This window comes from Maniola hyperantus, chromosome 17 (genome assembly GCF_902806685.2).
Source record: "Maniola hyperantus chromosome 17, iAphHyp1.2, whole genome shotgun sequence".
Classification (NCBI taxonomy): Eukaryota; Metazoa; Arthropoda; class Insecta; order Lepidoptera; family Nymphalidae; genus Maniola; species Maniola hyperantus.
In genome coordinates this window covers 11,973,820-11,995,962 of record NC_048552.1, presented here as the reverse complement: position 1 = coordinate 11,995,962, position 22,143 = coordinate 11,973,820, and the positions used below count along the sequence as shown (strand labels likewise).

The 22,143-nt window shown below is 39.9% G+C and overlaps 2 protein-coding genes across 2 annotated transcripts; both read left to right on the top strand.

Moving 5' to 3' along the window:
- Positions 1-1,406: 1,406 nt before the first annotated feature.
- LOC117989933 (brachyurin-like) lies at positions 1,407-21,676 on the top strand. The gene is made up of 7 exons (XM_069504206.1): positions 1,407-1,672; positions 3,198-3,295; positions 10,440-10,609; positions 11,938-12,036; positions 13,248-13,444; positions 14,184-15,574; positions 20,742-21,676. The coding sequence occupies exons 1-6, from the start codon at positions 1,481-1,483 to the stop codon at positions 14,286-14,288; spliced, it is 861 nt and encodes a 286-aa protein (XP_069360307.1). The 5' UTR covers positions 1,407-1,480; the 3' UTR covers positions 14,289-15,574; positions 20,742-21,676.
- LOC138403489 (uncharacterized) lies at positions 3,311-10,386 on the top strand. Its single transcript, XM_069504205.1, has 2 exons — positions 3,311-9,444; positions 10,189-10,386. Exon 1 carries the CDS (start codon positions 6,428-6,430, stop codon positions 7,355-7,357), a length of 930 nt encoding a protein of 309 aa, XP_069360306.1. The 5' UTR covers positions 3,311-6,427; the 3' UTR covers positions 7,358-9,444; positions 10,189-10,386.
- Positions 21,677-22,143: the final 467 nt, after the last annotated feature.

The following is a 22,143-nucleotide window of genomic DNA, read 5'->3' as shown; positions in this document are numbered from 1 at the left end:
CCCGCGCACCGCCTATCTAAATAGACATTATTATGGTCAGATGTTTAGGATTTTTTAAGGTCGACTATCAAAAGCCGACGGCACGTTATCTGAAAAAGCCGGAAGGTGTAAACGGGCGATTAGACCTTGGGTGGCTTTTAAGTCGTTGGGTGTGAATGGGCCCTTTTTATTCCTTAACAAAGATTATATTTATTCCTGTGTGAAGTTTCTGCCCTTAAAGCAATATACTCTGAGAGGGCTCTATGTGGTGAAAAACCATGCCATACCATACCAATTTACCATGCCAGTGTTAGAGTCATATGACGATTAAAAATTACCTCTAAAAGTTCATATTTTGAATAAACAATTTTCATTTCTAAGTATAAGATCTGTGTATTCCTACTTCTTTTGTTAACTACATAATATTATTTTCTGTGTATCCAATTAAAAAAAAATTTAGACAAAGTGGAACCTAAGTTGAACGAATGAATGAATAAAGAAAAATAAATTTCTGGACCAAAAATCTCTTCCTTATCATTTCGTAATAAAAAATTGAGTAGAATTTTGATACGCCTCTTTTTTGAAATAATTACACAATGTCTAAAACTATTTCGAATTATTATGTACGAGTACTATACCTAATGACGAGAACTCGCAATTTACTTGTAATAGATAAATGGAAAACCATATAAAGCTAGGGACAGATTAAGCGAAACTACAATATGGATTCGCTGTGCGCCATATCAACTGCGTGGACAAAACGTCATTCACGCGTGTTTTTCATTAGGTATTATAGCATTTGGGCAATTTCCAACGTCTAAACTAAACGTGTGACAACAACAGACAAATCATGTGGTTCATATAAAGCCCGTTCTGATCGGGGTTCAAGAATGTTGAAACATAACTTATTTTGTTGTTAGATGTTCACTATTTGGGTTAAAAATTAATAAGTACTTGTTTTAACTTGGAGTTTTATTTAATTCGTGTTAGTGTCGTGATTATGGTTGGTATTGAGATTCAAAGTTTATCTAAGGAATATTGTTGAATATTATTAGAACAGGTTTGGTTGGATACATATTGTGTGTTATTTTTTTATTCATTAAGATATGAAATAAAACGTATTATTTTTCTTATATAATTAGTTAATATCAGCCAATTTATTAAAAAGTTTGTAAACACTACCTTACTGATTTAAAATATAACTATTTTAGCACCTTATCTAATTATTTAAATATAAGGTAAAACATTTCTTACCTGTTCAGGCCTTTCCGCCCATCACTGTTGAGTGGCAGTTTAAGCGGAATTTGACATGTGGAAATCTGCGCACCAAATTTCCCCCAATGTGTCCCTAGCCTAATGATCTCCCGATAGCTAATCAAGATTCAAGATACGTTATCGGTTATGATTCAGTTAATTAACTTATTAATATCATTTAAAACGTATTTATAAATAAACATTTCACAATAAACTCTAGCACATTATTATAATACCTAATATTGACATGGGTTTATTAATACTATTTCTAATCCAGTTTTTATACTTTTTGGAAGGTAAAGGCGACCTTTATAATGGAAAGGGCTATCATACAGCGGTCGGTATACCAAAAGCATATGAGTTGATGAGTGAAGAGGGATTTGTTAGCAGAATTGTTGGCGGTAAGGAAGTGACTTCTGCTACTTTATATCCATATCAGGTAAGAAATAGAAATAGGTTAGGTTTAAAGACGTTTATAATTCTCATAAAGACAAAGTCACTTACATGAGAACTTAATTCTAAGAATAAAGTTTACAAATATTCGCCATTTAGGTACTCATTCAATGCATTTGTCGAAGTGATTCGCATTATTCATAATGTGAGCAGCTAATTCAGTTTTAAATGCATTGAATGAGTGTAAATTTTTTATGTGTGCAGGTATTTGGTTATAAAGTTTAGCTCCTTCATAGGTTAGGGGTTTTCTGCCATAATTTGTTCTAGTTTTGGGTAGGATAAGGTAACTGGCTCGACGAGTTTTAGTTTTAATTTTTGTAAATGTGATATTTGTGTGGATTGTTTTATTTATAGTTTTCCTAACAAAAATACATGTGTTTGTATATATATATATAACTGATGAATGTTCATAATTTTGGTGTCGGTGTAAATAGAAAAGTTTTATTAAGTTAAAATGTTTGTAATGTTTTAGAAATGAATGACAACGATCAACGAAACCGCTATCTCTTTCTAAAGGTCGATGTACATTGCACAATGGTACTGATTCTGAGCACAACCTAATTTTAGGGTATTCGCATCCTCTTCTTACTATAATGTAATATGAAAAGGACAGACATATTTTGACAGTTTTAAGTTTAATTTAGAGCCGTCAAACCTCGAGTCTTTAAATGTAAAATTCATGTTCCGTCCCTTTTTAGCATTGTTATTAAAAAGAAAAGGATGCAGATACTCTAAATTTAGTTTAGAGAAAGACAACGGAATCGGTGCCAAGTATGTCCTTGTTGTGTGAAGACCTTTATATTCCTTAAATCCCCACTGTTATTAATTATACATCACTATACACACTTGCATAGGATACACTGCACGCACAGCTGATGTCGATTGCAGATCATTAATTATCTCAAATTAATTGAGATTAGATGTGAACCGCTTGTGTAACTAGATCAAAGTCAATATTGCTACGCCTCATTGAGTGAAAATTAATAGCAACCATACACAGCTCTACGAGTTACGACTGTATAGTTCGTAATAGACAAATAGCAATTCAAATTTAGAGCCTCGATAGCTCAACAGTTAAAGGAGTGGACTGAAAACCGAAAGGTCGTCGGTTCAAACCCCACCCGTTTGCATTATTGTCGTACCTACTCCTAGCACAAGCCTTACGCTTAATTGAAGGGGAAAGGAGAATATTAGTCAGCAATTAACTTGGCTAATATTCTTAAAAAAAAGTACTTATAGTGTAGGTACACTCTATACAGGGTGTAACCAGAACACTAGCAAAAACTAAGCGTTATATACTACCTAAATACAATCCAATACCATTCGTCTCATTTTGTAGTTTTAGTGATTTAGTATTTCCAACCCGCAATGTATAGCGACAACATCAAACGAGTCGCAGGGAGCCTGTATTCAGGCGGCGCAATACCGTGGTGTGTGGAAGGCCTTACAAAAGACCTATGTCCAGCAGTGGATGTCTGTCGGTTGACAATGATGAATGATTTCTTCCACAGGCTGGCATCGTAGTGACCCTCACCACTGGCCAGACTTCCCTATGCGGAGGAGCTCTGGTCTCCAACACCAGGGTCCTGACCGCAGCTCACTGCTGGTGTCGCGACGAACGTCGCGAAATAGTTAATTGTACAAAATATAAATAGTAATCATCGTAAAATTAAATCATCCAATTATAATATCTAATTACAATAACGAGCAAAGCGAGATTAGAAGGAGAGGAATCCAGAGCCGGACGCTTAAAATACTATGGTAAGTTGTCTGTGACTTTACTCTGTGGGTCTAATGGTCTATACTTGAAACGCGACGCCGACTGTCTGTGGTCGAAGCCTTAAACCACGGCGCCCACCATTTTGTTAACTGACTGGATCCGAGCACGGCAGCCTCGCCTCAAAGCACGCCTGCCGTCATCAGTTCGGTGCCTCGCATCCTGTATTATTACTCGTAAGTGGCTAACTATAAGTAACTATATTTGATTGCTATTAATTGTGTGCATAAGGAACGTTTCCATGTAGCCAACGTCGAGAGTCGTAAGGGCCCTTTATTGGCAGGCCTTAGTCGGAATAGTAAATCGTCAGCGTCGGGAGCCATTGGGACCCTTGTTGGCAGGACTTGGCTGGGAGAAAGTAATCCGTCAGTATCGAGAGTCGTAGGGGCCCTCGGGTGGCAGGCCTTAGCGTCGAACAGCTAACTCTCGATACAGATGACGAGACCAGCTAGCTCTCGACGTCAGTGACGACCCCGGCTAACTCTCGGCGTAAGTAGCAAGCAAAGGTGTGGCACTTTGAGCCGGCACGAATAGCCAGTTACCTGACCGAAACGCGGTAGGTCAATGGGACCCAATTATAATCCTAATGGCTGGGCTAATGATGGAACCGTTCCTCCTTTAATTTAGCGCTAGTCAGCACTGGTCTTCCCCGCTTAGCGGCGAGGAAGACAGTAGCCCCGGCAGATTTCGTCTAGGCGAAATCTGCCCGTCCCATATATGTATTACAGAGTGCGAGGCAATGGATTCTGTCCTATGCGACGGGGAGGAAGGCCGCTTCCTCGACCGTCGCCTCCGTGCCGTGAAGACGGCGCATTAACCTGGTGTCGCACGCGCAAGCGGACTGCGCATCGAGCAAGGGTGAGTGCATAATCAAACATTCACAAACTAGCCTTCGTGACGTCTCTGGTTTCAACCCTCAAACCCGGGCGGCAAGCCGAGTCTAACTAAGCATAAACAGGAGGCGCCACGACATGGTGGAGATGCTGAGGATCTGATAAATCAGTAAATGAGCTTTCAGCAAAAAATGCTAAAAGAAAGAGGGTTGTCAAATAAGTTGTGAATGTTGTTATGCACTGACCTAAATCAGACATGTCTCGACAAGTCTCGACACGTATAGAGCGGCAAAGACCATTAGACCTTAATAGGTTATTTTCATGTCTTGTTTTCTCGTAGCTATGTGATTTGTTCTGAATATGATTATTCTTAAGCGTGAATGACCTACCTACCTACACATGAAAATTATTTTTCCTACTATTGAGTTTTGATACCTACCTACAGGTGATGAATAATTCTACTTATAACTAACACTTTAAACTCTAATACCTACTTTAAATAAGCAAAGTTATGTTGCATTTCACTGATGATTTTAACGTTTTCTTAGACAGTTTTAATATAAATACCTACAATACATTGTAGTGAATAGTGACAAATGTTCAATGTTTAATTTAATAAAGGATAGGTACCTACCTAATGTGAAGAATAAAGGAGGATGCTGTGCGTATAGTCCTATAATAGAATAAAGGAAACCGAAAATTAAGAATAACCTCATTCTCTGTTAAAGTCTAATTGTAAAGATGCGACGGTATTACCAATGTTCTGAATTATTATATTCACAATAAAGTGACACTGTTATTGCAGTTTAGTGGAATAATTATTATAATTATGTTGATCCATGTGGGACTAAATCAATTAAAATAAAAGTTTGAGCTCGCATCAACATTCTGACAAATTAAGATTATTATAATATCATATTCAACTGAGACTTAAAGATGAGTCAATTTCAAAAGTATTTAGGGTTCCGCACCTAGTAAGAAAGAAAATCAATTCTAAAGGTTATCGTTTCTTGTATAACAGTTATAAATGTGAAAAAACCCTTCGTCTCGGTGCGCAAGGAATTGTTTTTTTTTCACAAATTTTATGAATGAAACAGTGAAGTGATATGGACATTAACAATAAACGATAGGTACCTAGAGCAGTCACCTGCGATAGTACACTGACCTTTGCCGGTGCATTCACACTGGACTTGCTAGAACGGTTAAATAGTTACACACATACCTACCCGACTTGAGATTGCTATGATCATACAATTTTGATACGAAGGGGTCAATCATTGAATGCTTATACTGAATGGTCACACAGTGTGTGTGCCCACGCATACCTAGTAACTGAGATGATTAAATACTAAAATTGAGACCCGGTTTAGCAATACGAACCTAAGGCATGAAATAAAAGCCAGTAGAATGTACAGAGATTTAAGAATATTTGTAGAAGTTTATTGAATAGAGGTATAATGCTACTCTATTTTACTACATTCTATATCTTGTTGCAAGGGTAGGCATAACCCTTCTAGCATGTTAGTGGAATTGTGTACACATCTGTGGGCAGATGACTGACAATTATTGATAAGGTCGTTGTCACACTATGACGACAGGGCCGGACTATGAAATTGATTTATGATAAAGTCGGTTACTTACTTTATCCGCGATACTAATAACCAATTAATTTCATTCTACAACAACAACGGTACAAAATTATTTCGTTATAACTAGTCGTTGAAATTTATTTGATAAATTATTTGATGAATATATGAGATTTATAGAACAAGGGTTACCATGAATATTCAAACCATAGGACATTGATGTAACACAACAACTAAATAGAAGTTTTAAATGAACTTTAAAGTGAAATAAATGAAAGATGGACGATCATTTGAAAAATAGATCTACGATACTGACACAGATAAATAAAATTAGTTAGATTAAAGAAAATTTTTTGTTTTGGCCAATCCGCTTCCTTTCTTTTTCTCTCGCTTTTCTCCTAAGCGGTGCTATTTCATTTATAGAGAGACGAGCCACGAAGTTCCCGGTCACATTGAAAACATAAACTAATAATCTAAAAAACCTTAAACAACTAACCCGTTTTAAGGAAACTTTTATCTACTAATATTTCGAACATACCGACAAGATGGATCAAAGTCTCTTGGTGATGTTGCACTCAATGAAAACAAAATTACAAAATTTATCAACCAACTCATCTCAAATAATAGAAACTCTTGATGATCCAACCACTCAATCTCCAACGATTATACAAGAAGCAGAAATTATTTCTTTGAAATTACAAACTCTGTTAAATAGATTGAGCTCCGAATTGACCAACTACTTTCGATTAAGCAACGATCCTGCGCCTGATGACATATCCGAGATATCTACAGTACAATTAGAAGCAGAAGATATATTGTGCGAACTTAAAGTCAAAATCAAAGAAAAAATTAAAGTAATTGAACGTGAAAATCAAGTCAACAGGGACACGAATCCGAATCCTATTTACGAAATGAAAATCGAAATGAGTACTAAATCCATCGAGGAGATAAGGAAATGCCTCGAAGTCATTATCACGGCTAGGGAAGACGCAGAGAGAGTTATCCAGGGAAAATCTGAAGACAATTACACTACCCAATCTCTACACGCGAATGCATCCGACGACAATAATATGAAATTAAAATCCAAAGGGCCAACAAGTAAAGAAATGTCCACAAAGAAACAAGATAAAAATCGGGGACTATTTCAAGGTCGTCAGGGAAGTTTTAGGAAACAATTCAAAAGAAAATGGGAAGAGCCAGTAGGAAACCAAGAAAGGCAACACGAAAAGAAAAGAAAACTTCACTGCATCTTCTGTCAGGAGAACCATTTTAACGATCAATGCAAAGCCTTTACAACGTTACGAGAAAGGAAAAATAAATTAATTAACCGATGCTACGCATGTCTTCGCATAGGACATACCGTAAAGATATGTGAGAGAAAAATAAAATGTGCACACTGTAACGAGATTGGATCTCACAATCGGGCACTTTGTCCTAAAAATCTACAAAAGGAGAGTGAAACAACTAATAAATAAATAAAAATAATAAATAAGAATGTAAATAATAAATAAGAATAATAATAATGAATGATTATATAAATAATAAGAATACAAACGAATCAACTAATAATTTAATGCAATTAGATACCAAGGATACTACTATACTTCAAACAGCAGTTGTGAACGCGAAATCTGAAAAGGAAGAACATCCTGTTCATTACTTGCATCATTGTGTCCATCAGAAGGAGAAAACCATCAGAATTATATACCGACTCCAAAAAAGCGTTTAAACAAATGTCTATGAACTTAAGGGAGTGGAGTTCTAATTCTTATGAATTTATGACACAAATCCCAGACTCGTCAAAGGAAATCCGTGTTAAGATATTAGGACTTGATTGGGATTTAAAGGAAGATCTACTTCAATTGAGATACAAGATCGACTCTAATGCGAACAATAAACGGGAAGTATTGAGAGTGATCGCTTCAATCTACGATCCTTGCGGATTTGTTGCACCACATATCCTACCTGCTAAATTATTTAAGAAGTCGTCTTATAAAATTTATTCGGAACTTTCTTCCTGCAAAAGTAACACATCAATTTCTTTGGACCGATAGCCAAATTGTAATCGGATGGTGCAAGTCTTCTAAACTTTTACCACCATTCGTAGCAAGGAGAATCCAAGAAATTAAATGAAACAAAGAATTGATCATAAGATATGTTCCCTCAGAGCTAAATCCAGCAGATGTAGCAACAAAACCTTACAGCGCTTGTCAAGATAAAGCGAAATAATTAGCTGGATCTCAATATTTGTTACAAGCATCTGATACATTGCCACAAAGGGCAACGAATAGTGATCCCTTTTTGTTTCGGGAGGCTCTTCCGAATGATAGTGAAGATGAGGAAGTTGAAATTAATGAAACTATTTCTGTAATATAGATGCCGAGCTGGATCATATATTTGTCGGCAGAGAGCTCTAGGATCGTCGTATTACCTTCTATTGGGCGTTTATCTACAGGGTTATCATGTTGGCTTAATAGGAACGCGGGATACGATTCTACACAAGTACACAAGTCGTTTCTCTTACCATCTTCAAACCATATTGTTATTCTTACGTGTCCATGGTAACCCAGATTGTGTCATAATGCGTAGACTCGATCAACGCCACTAGACAACGTTTGCGTCCCGATTACTGCCGAGTATCTCCGACATATTGAAACCAGTTGATTTCTTGGCTGTAGGAAAATGTATAACAGTAGAGACTACCCGGAAGGAACCTTTAGCAGAAGGAACCGTTACAAAAAGGTAACTAGTTAAAGGTTGGAAAAGAGCTCTTAAAATCCAAGAAGAATTTAGAGAAATGTTTTCTAATCGTTACCTTCTCAGCCTTCGAGAAAGATACCAGCATTCACATAGGGATCCAAGAGTCACTTCGAAATTAGAACCTCAAGAAGGACAAATAGTCCAGATAAAGGGGGAACATCCCAATCGGGAAAGCTGGCGAGTTGGGAAAATAACAAAACTTATGAAGGGGAAGGATGGATTTAGCAGAACAGCGAAAGTAAAAGTAGATAATAGCGAATATATTAGATCCATTTCACACTTATATCCACTGGAAATGGACGAACAAGAAGCTCACGCTCTAGCTGACAAACCTAGACCAAGTTACAACTATATACCTTCCGAACGCATAACAAGAGAAGTGCACGAAGAAACCACTGGAGAAACCAGTGAGATACGTAGTGGTGAAATCGATGCACCTGAAAAGGAAAATGATCACACCATACAAGACCATAATGAGACGATGTTAGAGGATCAACTTCTGCCAGAGGAGATTACTAACGAAAACGAAGTAGACCTTTCTTCCGAGGAGCCAAGACCCAAGAGAGAAGCGGCTGTCAGGGCCCTCGAGAAGATTAAGGAATGGACGCAGAATCTTATCGTCTTATTGTAACTTCCGTTGTTGGGGAGTGTCGCGACGAACGTCGCGAAATAGTTAATTGTACAAAATATAAATAGTAATCATCGTAAAATTAAATCATCCAATTATAATATCTAATTACAATAACGAGCAAAGCGAGATTAGAAGGAGAGGAATCCAGAGCCGGACGCTTAAAATACTATGGTAAGTTGTCTGTGACTTTACTCTGTGGGTCTAATGGTCTATACTTGAAACGCGACGCCGACTGTCTGTGGTCGAAGCCTTAAACCACGGCGCCCACCATTTTGTTAACTGACTGGATCCGAGCACGGCAGCCTCGCCTCAAAGCACGCCTGCCGTCATCAGTTCGGTGCCTCGCATCCTGTATTATTACTCGTAAGTGGCTAACTATAAGTAACTATATTTGATTGCTATTAATTGTGTGCATAAGGAACGTTTCCATGTAGCCAACGTCGAGAGTCGTAAGGGCCCTTTATTGGCAGGCCTTAGTCGGAATAGTAAATCGTCAGCGTCGGGAGCCATTGGGACCCTTGTTGGCAGGACTTGGCTGGGAGAAAGTAATCCGTCAGTATCGAGAGTCGTAGGGGCCCTCGGGTGGCAGGCCTTAGCGTCGAACAGCTAACTCTCGATACAGATGACGAGACCAGCTAGCTCTCGACGTCAGTGACGACCCCGGCTAACTCTCGGCGTAAGTAGCAAGCAAAGGTGTGGCACTTTGAGCCGGCACGAATAGCCAGTTACCTGACCGAAACGCGGTAGGTCAATGGGACCCAATTATAATCCTAATGGCTGGGCTAATGATGGAACCGTTCCTCCTTTAATTTAGCGCTAGTCAGCACTGGTCTTCCCCGCTTAGCGGCGAGGAAGACAGTAGCCCCGGCAGATTTCGTCTAGGCGAAATCTGCCCGTCCCATATATGTATTACAGAGTGCGAGGCAATGGATTCTGTCCTATGCGACGGGGAGGAAGGCCGCTTCCTCGACCGTCGCCTCCGTGCCGTGAAGACGGCGCATTAACCTGGTGTCGCACGCGCAAGCGGACTGCGCATCGAGCAAGGGTGAGTGCATAATCAAACATTCACAAACTAGCCTTCGTGACGTCTCTGGTTTCAACCCTCAAACCCGGGCGGCAAGCCGAGTCTAACTAAGCATAAACAGGAGGCGCCACGACAGCTGGTGGGATGGCCAGATTCAGGCCAGGCAGTTCACCATAGTCCTCGGCTCCCTCAAGATATTCTCCGGCGGTACCAGGATCACCACCAGGGATGTCGTCGTCCATTCCAACTGGAACACCAAGGACATAACCCATGATATCGCCATGGCTAAGATATCTAGAGTCACTTATAGTAGTGAGTATTTTCCTCCGTGAGTATTTTCCTCTGTGAGTATTTTCCTCCGTGAGTATTTACCTCCGTGAGTATTTTCCTCCGTGAGTATTTTCCTCCGTGCGTATTTTGATCCGTGAGTATTTTTAATTAAATAATCCCGGTAGAATACCAGCGCTCAGGTTTTATTTCTTAAAAACTGCAGCATTAATGCTCAGCCATTTCATCTTGTGCCGTTTGGATGCAAGAACACAATTTTGAAGTACCTAATTGTTAAGTATTTTATTACTAACTACTACGAACCACTCATTTTAAGTTTTGCTTATAAGTAGCGTATGCTCGCGACTTCATCTGCGTGGACTACAAAATTCCAACCACTTTTTTACCCCCTTAGGGGTTGAATTTTCATAAATCGTTTCTTAGCGGATGTTTGTCATAATACCGCCAAATTTCAGCCCAATCTGTCCAGTAGTTTGAGCTGTGCGTTGATAGATTAGTAAATCAGTCAGTCGGTCAAGGTTCCAGATCCTAATGCGATGGACCCCGCTGTATTATCCCTAGTGTTAGCTTATTGAAGTTAGTGTAATTAATTAGACAATATTTGACTCATCCGATGTCACGCGATCTGTGGCGGGCGAGCCACCTTAAATCGATTTGTATAAATACCGGTGTTTGAAGGTTTTTAAGCCAGTCTTGTTCCGACTCGAGACTCAAAGACTATTAAATACTTTTGTGTTTAGGTCGATATTTTGATTAAGTGGTTACAATAGCAATTGTGCTCTAATCAAGTTAATATTGCAGTTAGGTTATAATAAAGATTAAATCTCTCGATTAGCCTCTACGCGTTGTGATCTATATCCACGTGCAAGCTTTATATGAGGGAACATTTTAATAACTTATAAAATTAGTTAAATTTAACCTGCTTTTCTGACCTACGTTTAAACTAGGAACCCCAACGAGTAATGGGAAGGGATCCTATGGCCATCAGAAATGAATAAAACTATTAGGGAATGAGTGAGTGATATGGACTTCAATTCTTCACGGAAAGGTTATTCGGTTAATTATTATTACGAGTTTTTGGTTCCATTGCACTTGACTATCGTCGTATCCACTTCCATAGCTTGATGCTTAGGTGAAGTGGAAAGGGAAGTATAATTCATTTTTTGCGCAGCGGATCAGCCTGGCTGTCCAGCGCGGAAATGCAGCCAGTATTCTTGGCACCATTCCACGCGGTCATGATTTATATAGTAATTAGATAAGGCTAGCTTTAAGTTTTATTGTATTAAAAAAAAAATAAAAAAATAAAAATAAAAAACTTATAAGTATAATCATAACGTCTTATTGTTTTGCAGGCAGTATTCAAGCTGTCCCATTGCCAGCTACATCTGACGCGAAGCAGAACTATGCTGGATTGACAGCGGTTGCCACTGGATACGGAAAGATGAGGGATGGTATGTTATTTATAGATAAGTTTAATGAAGCTACAGTACGCGGCAGAAAGTAATGTACATCGACCTTTAGAAGGAGATAGCAGATTTGTAGAGCATTGTCTCTGTCATTGAGACCGACAAAACGTCATATAGGTATGAGTGACGGAGACAACGCTCTACAAAGATGAAATGTCATTCTAAAGGCCGATGTACATTACTTTCTGCCGCGCACTGTACATAAATATTATAATCTAGAAGTAGCAAATAGTTTGAGCAAATTTTCCATGCATCACCAAAGTCCCTTGAATTTAAAAAAAAATAAAAATGGCGAGCAAACATGCAGGCGGGTCACCTGATGTTAAGTGATTACCACCGCCCATGAGCATTTGCAGTACCAGAGGAACCACCAATGCGTTGCCGGCCTTTCAGGAACTCGTTGGTCTGTCCCTTGAATAACCCCATGTTGTAATCTAATGGGAACACCGCCGATGGGAGTAGATTCCACAGTTTGCATGTGCTTGGAAAGAAGGATCTGGCACAGTAGACCGTTTTTCCCTAATGACTTGATGAATTCTCTGGCGCAATGGTGTTTCTTATAAGTGGAAGTTCTCGAGTCCGATTTCCAGATTTATAATTTCTACAAAAACTCTGGTCTGGCCTCGTAGAAAGTCGTGGGCCGGGGTATTTACAATCAGTACCCTTATTATAAATGCCAAAGTGTGTTTGTTTGTTGTTTATTGGTTTGTTAGTTTGTTGGTTTGTCCTTCAATCACGGCGCAACGGTGCAATGGATTGGCGTGATTTTTTGCATGGATATAGTTGAAGACCTGGAGAGTGACATAGGCTAGGTACTTTTTATCCCAGAAATCAAAGAGTTACCCTGGGATTTTTGTAAATCTCATGGTAACTCATTGATTACTAAAACCAACCATACGAAGTCGCGAGCATCAACTAGTTAATTATGATTGCAACTAAAGGATTAGTTTCCCATTTAAAAATACTTTTGTTTATAATTTTTTTTTTAATTAAAAAAAAAAAGGATATTAGCCATGTTAAATGACTAATATTCCCCTTTCCTCTCCAACTAAACGTCAGGCTTGTGCTAGGAGTAGGTACGACAATAGTGCAACGGGCGGGGTTTGAACCGTCGACCTTTCGGTTTTCAGTCCACTCCTTTACCGGTGGAGCTATTGAGGCTTGAAGATCATTAGCTAGTATTTTTATTTTTTCAGCTCAAAACGGCTTTCCAAGCACAACCTCTCTGCACCACATAAACCTGAAGATCACCACTAACGCGGCCTGCCAGAGGAGCTTCGATATACCTCTGCACGCGAGCCACTTGTGTACCGACGGTGGTGGTAGAGTTGGTACATGTGATGGCGATTCAGGGGGGCCATTGACGGTCATGTGGAAAAATAAACGGACTTTGGTAAGATTTTTTTTTGCTGCCCAACCGTATTGGATTATATCTATATATATAAAAGGAAAAGGTGACTGACTGACTGACTGACTGACTGAATGACTGATCTATCAACGCACAGCTCGAACTACTGGACGGATCGCGCTGAAATTCGGCATGCAGATGGCTATTATGGCGTAGGCGTCCGCTAAGAAAGGATTTTGCAAAATTCAACCCCTAAAGGGGTAAAATAGGGGTTTGAAGTTTGTATGAAAGTCTGTCAGTTTTCAAGTGTCTATAAAGAAGTTTTGTAGTTAATATTTTTGCAATTAGCAGTATGACATATTTTATTAAGCTCATAATATGTTAAAATCTCATAGTTAAAGATCAACCCTAAGGGTGTAAAATAGTGGTTTAAAATTTGTGTAGTCCACGCGGACGAAGTCGCGGGCATAAGCTAGTAGTAGTATATACGTTTTATACACTACCAATATTATAAATGCGAAGGTCGGCTTGTTTTTTTGTTTATTCGATAACCTATTGGTTTGTTGGTTTATTGGTTTTTCTATCAATCACGTTGAAACGGAGCAAAAGATCAACGTGACTTTGCTGGTGAACTGGGGCCCTACTACCAGCCAGGTAGAAAAGTTCTTTAGCACACTCTCCAAAATATATCCTGTAAATTACCGATAGACTTTGAAGTTTAAACTTTAAACTTTGAAGCTTCGAGTCAAGACCAAAAGAGTCATTACTATTGTCGTTGTTTCAGGTTGGGATTGTGTCCTTTGGCCTTGCAGATGGTTGCCAAGCCGGATATCCGTCAGTGTATACCCGGGTAACATCTTTCCTCACATGGATACAGGCTAATCTCTAAGCCCATTTATACATTTATACAAATATAGATGATTTAAGTATTTTTCCCGCAATAAAATTATTTTTTAATCAAAAATGTATGTAAAGGTCTGGGGTTCGATCCCTGGTTCTCTGACTTTTTGGAGCAATCAAATACCTACTTGCTTTAACGGTGAAGAAAAACATCAAGAGGAAAACTGCATGTCTAAAAGGTGTGCGCAATGTTCTCAAGGGTGTGTAAATTGTGCCAGTCCGGGCCAGCGTGATGGACCATGGCCTTAATTCTAACCCTAAATACAGTAAGGGAGGAGTCCCGTGCTGTGTAGTGAGCTGGCAATGGGTTGCTTTATTCTAATATTATAAATGCGAATGTGTGTCTGTCTGTCTGTCTGCTAGCCTTTCACTGCCCATCCGTTCAACCGATTTCGACCAAATTTAGTACAAAGATAGCTTGCACCCCGGGGAAGGATATAGGCTACTTTTTATCCCGGAAAATCAAAGACTTCCTACGGGACGCGCGGACGAAGTCGCGGGCATCATCTAGTCTAGTTTCCAATAATTTCAAGAATAATGTTGTGCGCTCCTAAATAAATTAAAGTATCGTTAGCTAACAGTTTGGTATCCCTAATGGGCCTTGACCGTTAATTTGGGTAGAAGGGACGCCCATGATTTATTTGTTAATTACTATTAACTAAGTTTTGATGTATATGGGTCCGTTTACAGTGATTATTTACAGTTTCTCTTGTTTTTGATAGCTCTCAATAAATACCTGCTGGGCGATTTCGTAAAACCTGTATAAATCATTATATTACAATCTCAATTGTTGTTGCAACAATGCATTGTAGCCAATAGTGAGCGAGTGTCAACCAATCAGAGTTAATTGCAATCGTGACATTGTAGCTGTCATTATAATTACGGCGATGGCGCAGCTGTTGAAGTAGCCCTATTGTGACTCTTACTGTTAGAGCGAGATAGCTAAATGCATTTAAGCTCTTATTAGAACGTGACAAAATTATTATTTTTAGTCCTCATCACTACTCAAAATGGCTACCATTTTTTTATATGTCAAGATGTATTTTGTATGTGAGATCTTGACAAACAGCGTGAAGTGAGGTTATGTTGACTCAAGTATCTGAAAGAAATAATTGATTTCTTTTGTTTTTGAAGTTATTGTGCAATGGTGGGTTGCAGTATACTAGGCTACAATAGCCGAAGCGAACGTAAAATAAAAGCAATAACATTTCACAAGTAAATACCTCTGCTTGAGCGAGAGGGACTGAGGGGGCCACGCTAGTTGCATATCTGTAGGTGGTGGCGCCACCTGTTAGTACCTTTGGATAAACATAATTTGACAAGGTGTTCATGATTATTTTATCTACCTACCCTCCATTTTCCCCTTCGTGCACTTTTGCCTATGTTCGTGGTGTCAAATACAACGCCACGACGCCAGTATGTTCTGCGTGCTCCGCGAGACGCCCCGTTGACAATTGAGTCGCGTCCTCGTGTTCATACAACCCAATAAGGAAGGTGAATCCGTGTTCGCCGCTGTTCGTCTGAAGATACGCCCCAAAGTGTCCCGTGAAGTGAATTGTGCATTTGAGAGATACCCCTGAGTGCTTGTGCTGAGCCTGTTCCTGCTGGCAGACCGTCGAGGTTAGTGCACGAATCCTTTGTCCTTTATTTGCCCCTTTTCACCTGCGTGGACACCTTCTAAATTCTAAACAACCCGCATACAGTCCACTCCAGCTTTCGCTGTCGAAGGTGGACAGTGGCCCACGAATTTACACCATTCTTTGTGGTACCGTTCGAGCCGGATTCTCGAACTTTGTTTCGTCAACTACGTGGCGACTGCGATCTAATACTGATCCATCCCTCTGGTTTGGCTTAACAAACGCACCCGCCCTTATTAGGATTGTCTAATAAGTGTATTTTATATTATATTACCTATATATTTTATACCGCGTAGCATAATATTTGTCACGCATTTATTACGAACGTATATCGTACCTACGCCACAATAATTGAGTTGTAGGCATCCCCCATACATATATAATTATATATTTGTATAATTTAATAACATATATTGCATATTTATTAAATAATTACTCATAATATTTCGTATCGTAAGTCGCGACCGACCTACCTACATTTACGGTCGGCTCGTGCGACGACGTTAGCCGCTTAGTTCATTAACAAGCGTTATCACCCCGGTTAACGCGTCGAATTAATTTATTTGTGTTGATTAACATGGCGGACAAAAATAAAGGTTTAGGAACCGCTTCCTCAATTCCAAAAGATAGGGAGTTAACATTATTGGAGGCTAAACGAAATGTTATTTTCCAAAGAATACAAAATATTTATGATTCTTTGAAAAACGTACAAACAGACGCAAGCGTAAAGGAAGGTTTTCTTAGCTCGGTCGTCACATTAGATACGCTTCGTACTGAGTTTCAAAATCTTTTAGATCAGTATAATGACCGTTTGTTAACGATTGATCCTAATGCGACACCTCAATATTATAGCTTAATTTCCTTTGACGATTTGTATGGCCACATTAAATTAGTGCATTCACAAATTAGCCCTCAAACGCCAAGCAAAGAAGCATCATTACGTAAAAACAAGCCGACTTTGCCGCCTATCGAATTGAGGTCATTTGATGGTGATATTCTTTCATGGCCTTTATTTTATGCCAATTTTAAATCGACTATACACGATAATACAACTCTCACTGACTCAGAGAGGATGTATTATCTGCTCGGTAAACTGACGGGGAAGGCACTTAGCGCGTGCTCAGGAATTACACCCTGTGCCGAAAATTATTCTTTGTTGTTACAAACTCTCATAGACAAATATGACGACAAACGAATGATAGCTGCTACTTATTTAGATCAGCTGTTAGAATTTAAATCTATAAGCGCCTCTGCGGATAACTTTGATTCATTTATGGAAAAGTTCGTGGCAGCCTATAGGGGCCTTAAAAATCTTAAGCTACCCGACTTAACGGATTTTATTGTATTACATATCGCGCTTAAGAAATTAGATTCCGATTCTATACATAATTTCGAACGGTTAGGTGATTCGTCTTCGATACCTACCTTTGAAGATTTAGTTAATTTTATTAAAAATCAATCTAAAATAATGCAGCGCTCATCCCCAGCGTCTCCGAGCGGTAACGCAAAGAAAGTTGTCGATCGTGGAAGCACGGCTAATAAGAAAAATGCTTCTTCTCAAAAACTCGCCTTTGTGACCACGGTTGACAATAATCAGCCCACAGTTAAATGTTTGTGCGATAATATAACTCATCCACAGTTATTTAAATGTCCGCGTTTTATACAAGCTTCTCCAGAAGAACGCTTTAAATTAGTTAAGGAATGTAACGCGTGTGTAAATTGCCTTAGTAATAAGCACAGCCAAGTTTCGCGCTGTAATTCAAATACGAATTGCAAGAAGTGTAACCTAAGACACTCGACCTGGCTCCATATTACTGCGTCAGATTCGAACCCCGCTACCTCCAGTAGCATGCCCGACTCATTAACCACTGAGCCGCTAGGCACCGCGCCCGCCACGCCGAGCGATGCGCAGGCGCCGGTACAGCCAGTGTGCCCGGACCACGCTAGAACGGGTCCGACGGTTACGTTGAATGAGAGCGTTGTATTATGTACGAGATCCATTGCCGCGTCGCATACATCGCGTAGTGAAAGTTCCTCCGAACCTCGCACGCAATGTAATATGCCTACTTCAGTTTTACTCGCGACGGCCCAAGTAATCGTTTACGATAGTGAGGGAAACACGTACCTATTACGCTGTTTGTTAGACACAGCGGCCGAAGCGAACTTCATCTCAGCTGATTGTTGTACGCGCTTGAATATTCTCCAAAATGATACCCTAAACACAATTGTTAAGGGTTTCGGTGGCTCAGAAAAACCTATAACTAAGTCGGTGTCATTGCAATTGCATTCAAAATATAATACGAATATTAAATTCGATATTTCAGCACTGGTTGTAGATCAAATAACTGAAAACTTGCCTTCGTCGCTTATTGATAAGGATGCGCTCTCGCATTTAAGTAATTTACACCTCGCGGACGATGCATTCGCTAGTCCAAGCCCTATTGACATTCTAATAGGGTCTTCACTTTTCCCGCATTTATTGCTTCCAGGCGTCGTGCTCGGAAAATGCTCTGAGCCTTCTGCCATACATACGGTTCTCGGCTACGTTCTCATGGGTTCTGCACCTACGCTGAGGCCCACTCGTGCTCAGTCAACTACGACTGCTTGCCTCGCCTTAGTGCGTAGTCCGTCGACTGCCACTAGTAACAATGTAAATAATCTTCAGGAGCTTACCTGCGCGTGCGCGTCCGTTCAAGGTTCCGTTGGCCATGAATGCGAAAGATTATGTAGCACTATCACTGCACGAGTTCCCGTCGGTGATAGTTATTCAGTGACATTACCTTTCCGCAAAAATGTTTTCGCGATGGGTAATTCATCCAAACATACATTCAAACACCTGTTGTGTTCACCGCGTAAACCCAAAGCCTCCTCCCAGCTGAGGTTGGCTTATAACGAAGTTTATCGCGAATACTTACGGAATAATTGCATTCCACTTGCACCTCGCGTCGAGTCTAATCGTTCACTTATACCGACTTATTTGTTTCCGCATCATGACGTCATCCGCGAGGACAAATCTAACGCGACCAAGTTGCATGTCGCTTCTGATGTCGCCGGTACGCTTAGCAGCTTAGCTATTCGTTTCGTATTGCTCCATGAGCCTCAGCGTACATCACCCGCAACATCCCAGCTGCCAATTAAGGAACTGGATGGTATCTCTGTACCTGAAGTACCAGGACAGAAACTTCTTTCGGGCAAACTCTTGCCCAAGCGTGAAAAACACTTACGAGCTAGACTACAACTTCTTTTGTCTGCACTCAGACCTAAGTTTCATACGCTAACCGATCGACGTTTAATATTAACTCGCGGTAAAAATAAGTGTAACACGCGCGTTAAATTAAAACTGCGTCTTCTAGCAGCTGATCGGCCGAGTAGCAAGGGCCCGCTCGCTATTAAAGTTATTGTGCATACAGGCTGCAATTACGCAGGCCCTGTGACATACACACGAGCAAGGCATTGCGGCGCTCGTAGGCATAAAGCTCATTCACACAGTTTTACCTACCGGACTAATCGCGAGATTGACATTGAAATCGTTACGGATTTCATTACGAGCTGCCTTCGTAACGCTATAGGAACTCGATCCTATCGCAATAAACCTCTTAACTTTACATTTAAAAATTATCGCTCGCGCTTTAAGAAGTCACTTGAAATTCATATTTCGCGCAAATTAGAACCTCCTGCTTTCCAATGTTACATTGAGTGTCGGGAAAGCTTAGTCAAAATAATTAAATTTCAGCGGTTCAAAGTAATTGGCCGACAACTTTTGTCTTGCGAGTTACAAAATACTGTCCTCGTACAGATAGACTGTTTAATCATTTCACCACTGCTTCCTAAGCTTGGCTCAATTACTGCTGAACCGATAGCATCGGTGCCTGGTTATCTTTTACTTGCCTCTTTTGTGACGTCGTTACGCAAACCAGGCGATGATTCCAATTACTTTAATTTGGGCCATTCGTTTATAAATAAAATTGCCCTATACATTTGGAAGCGATGGATAGGTGTTGTAGACAGGATCCATCGTTTTAACAACGGTGTAGCTCATATAGCTTCTATCAGGCCGGCTAGGAAGACTTTCCTACGTTTGGCAGTTCTTACCTAATCGTTGAGCCGTTCTTTTACTTTAGTTTAGGTTAGATTAGGTAAGGATAGTTAATAATTATTATTTCAATTTATAAATTAAATGTTATCGCTATGTATATTTAGCATATGTTTATGTATGATATATCGCCTATTTATACATACAGTTTTTACTGCTTGCTGAAAGCAGCCCGCTATTTGAGGAAATATTATTTTTCTTAAAGGCAACCCTTTAAGGGCGGGGGAATGGTGGCGCCACCTGTTAGTACCTTTGGATAAACATAATTTGACAAGGTGTTCATGATTATTTTATCTACCTACCCTCCATTTTCCCCTTCGTGCACTTTTGCCTATGTTCGTGGTGTCAAATACAACGCCACGACGCCAGTATGTTCTGCGTGCTCCGCGAGACGCCCCGTTGACAATTGAGTCGCGTCCTCGTGTTCATACAACCCAATAAGGAAGGTGAATCCGTGTTCGCCGCTGTTCGTCTGAAGATACGCCCCAAAGTGTCCCGTGAAGTGAATTGTGCATTTGAGAGATACCCCTGAGTGCTTGTGCTGAGCCTGTTCCTGCTGGCAGACCGTCGAGGTTAGTGCACGAATCCTTTGTCCTTTATTTGCCCCTTTTCACCTGCGTGGACACCTTCTAAATTCTAAACAACCCGCATACAGTCCACTCCAGCTTTCGCTGTCGAAGGTGGACAGTGGCCCACGAATTTACACCAGTAGGTATATACCTATCTGTGCCCCAACGTCTATCGGTTTTTCGAACTAAGTGTCCTGCCTATTGCCACTTCAGCTTCGCAACCTGTTGAGCTATGTGGTATGTTGGTTACTCTAGTTCTCCTGCGGATCTCTTCATTTCTGATTTGATCACGTAGAGAAACTCCAAGCATAGCTCTCTCCATCGCCCGCTGAGTGACCATGAACTTTTTTTATGAGGCTCATATTTTGCGACCATGTCTCGATTCTATAATTTAAGTCATCACTGGCAACACCACTGTTCGAAGACTTCAATTATTTTGAACAGTCAAATAGTCTGGGTTTGCTGTATAAGTCCCGCAAATTGCTAATGCGCGTGGCCACCATTTTAGTGACCTTAGCACTAGACTGAAGTTTCGAGCTGATGGTATATTTATATTTCGGCTGACGTCAAATTGACGTCATTTCGATGTTAATGAGACATGGTTCCAGCGCAATAGCTATTTGCGGGACTTACATTTTAGAATTTGTTTAAACCTTGTTTGAACCTCATCCAGATATGGTCGAAATTCACAAATCTAGCTCAAACGTGCTGAAAGGACGAACGATAAGGGGCAAGGGCCGTCGCTTTTGTGGCGGTTCACAAATTATATGTGATAATAGGGATAATTGCTGTCATTTTGCTGTGTTGTTTCCACAGAGGTCAATCCTACGTGTATTGTAACACTAATGTGATTAAATTTTAAAAATGTACTAAAGTCGTGCAAGAATTTTGGGCTGAAAAGGGTTCAGAATCCGCAAGTGTGACGTTAATGTTAAAAATAAATAAAAACCGGCCAAGTGCGAGTCAGACTCGCGCATTGAGGGTTCCGTACTACAATCGTATTTCATCGACATTTTGCATGATATGTTATTGTAAACAATGATGCATAAACATCAATAAAAATCTGTTTTAGAATGCACAGGCGAAGACCTTTCATATGATACCCCACTTGATATAGTTATCTTACTTCGAAAATTGAAAACACTAACTATTACTTAATAACCTCAATTTTTTTGTGATGTAACCACAAATTCACGGTTTTCAGATTTTTCCCCTAATGTCTGCTATAAGACCTACATACCTACCTGCCAAATTTCATGATTCTAGGTCAACGGGAAGTACCCTGTAGGTTTCTTGACAGACCGACAGACAGACAGACAACATAGTGATCCTATAAGGGTTCCGTTTTACCTTTTGAGGTACGGAACCCTAAAAGCATGATTTTTCATAAAATTATTCTCTTTTATTATGAATTCTAGCCCCATAAACTACCACTACTCAAAATATCACATCATTTTATTACTACAGTCCATAAGACCCTATTTAATTAGGGCCTTTTACGACCATTCTGAAACAACAGAGTAACAAGGATTGTAAACGTTTTAT